Consider the following 1,283-nt stretch of genomic DNA (forward strand, 5'->3'; position numbering starts at 1 on the left):
TAGGAGATAAGCATACAAGTCTTGCCAACAGCACCATCACCAACAGTGACACACTTTATGAACCTTGATGCACTCATTTCTGCAGGTAACCTAAGCAACCCACAAACGAAATCTTCCTCAAAATCTGTGCTTCTTTCTTGGGAGATGAACCCTAATGGCTCATGAGGCAATGCTGATGTTCAAGTTCTGAGCTTTGTGCATGCTCAAGAAGGAAAATGGGAGAGCAAAAAGGGGGGTTTGTAAATTGTAGTGTTTTGTTTTGTGTTGAGAGAAAAAATCTGAAAAAAATTGAATTTTTTTGGGAACTTGGTGTGTTGGGCCTCCCTATAGTAGAGACAGCTTCTGCCAGCTATAGATTATTATTTTTATATTTTTATATATTTTTATATATCATACATTCATCATTCATGCCATAATTTCAGCTCATCTTTCTACCAAATTTTTTTAAACCTTTTTTTATATATATAAATATGAATAAATAAATAATGCACCCAACAACTTTCACTTGCTTTTAGCTTTTTTTATTGTCTTATTTTGTTTTATTAAAAACAAAATATATAAATTCGATACACTGATGATTATTTTATTATTAGAGCATATTTTCTAAATTACTTTAATACTTATAAAAAAAATATTTATACATCATTTAAAAAAATCTAATTTTCTTTTTTATTTTTTAATTTATATATGTTCTTTTCATTTCTAAAAGAATTTGAGTATTCAAGATTTAATTATCATATTTATTTAATTTTATTTAAATTAAATCCATTTATTATCTTGAATGTAAATAATTTAAATTAAGAGATTCGAGTTCAAGTCTTCATATTTTTGGAAAAAAAATATTTTAAATATTACAATATTAATTTTTATAATATCAGGTGAATCATCTTTTTAAATCTAAATGTTTAGTCTATCTGTTTAATTTCAATTTTTTTCATGATATATATAGTAAAAAAATAGCAAATATGTTATGTCAACGAAAATATATACATGTGACAATTTTGAGAAATAAAAAAAAATATGTTGACAAATTAAATTAAAACAAAGTCATTGGTTTATCAAAAGCAAAAAAGAATAAGATAATTAGGGTTAGCATGTGAAACTAACACAAACGTGTCTTATGGAATCATTACTTTAAAATACTGGTTTTAACCCTATAAAATCGGTTAAAAGCTTACCTAATTTTTATCGTTTACCGTAAATAAAGAAAAAGTTTTATGTCTAATTAATTGTTTTCCATTTTTATTTTCTTGCCCACTAAAGCTGTTCACCAATATTTAATC

The 1,283-nt window shown here is 25.3% G+C and overlaps 1 protein-coding gene across 1 annotated transcript in view; it reads right to left on the minus strand.

Moving 5' to 3' along the window:
* Positions 1 to 323, minus strand: part of LOC107476566 (rac-like GTP-binding protein RAC1) — a 2,967-nt gene extending 2,644 nt beyond the window's left edge. Inside the window, exon 1 of the mRNA XM_016096397.3 lies at positions 1 to 323. Coding sequence (XP_015951883.1) covers positions 1 to 77 — 77 coding nt within the window. The 5' untranslated portion in view covers positions 78 to 323.
* Positions 324 to 1,283: the final 960 nt, after the last annotated feature.

Source organism: Arachis duranensis, chromosome 3, assembly GCF_000817695.3.
Source record: "Arachis duranensis cultivar V14167 chromosome 3, aradu.V14167.gnm2.J7QH, whole genome shotgun sequence".
NCBI lineage: Eukaryota > Viridiplantae > Streptophyta > Magnoliopsida > Fabales > Fabaceae > Arachis > Arachis duranensis.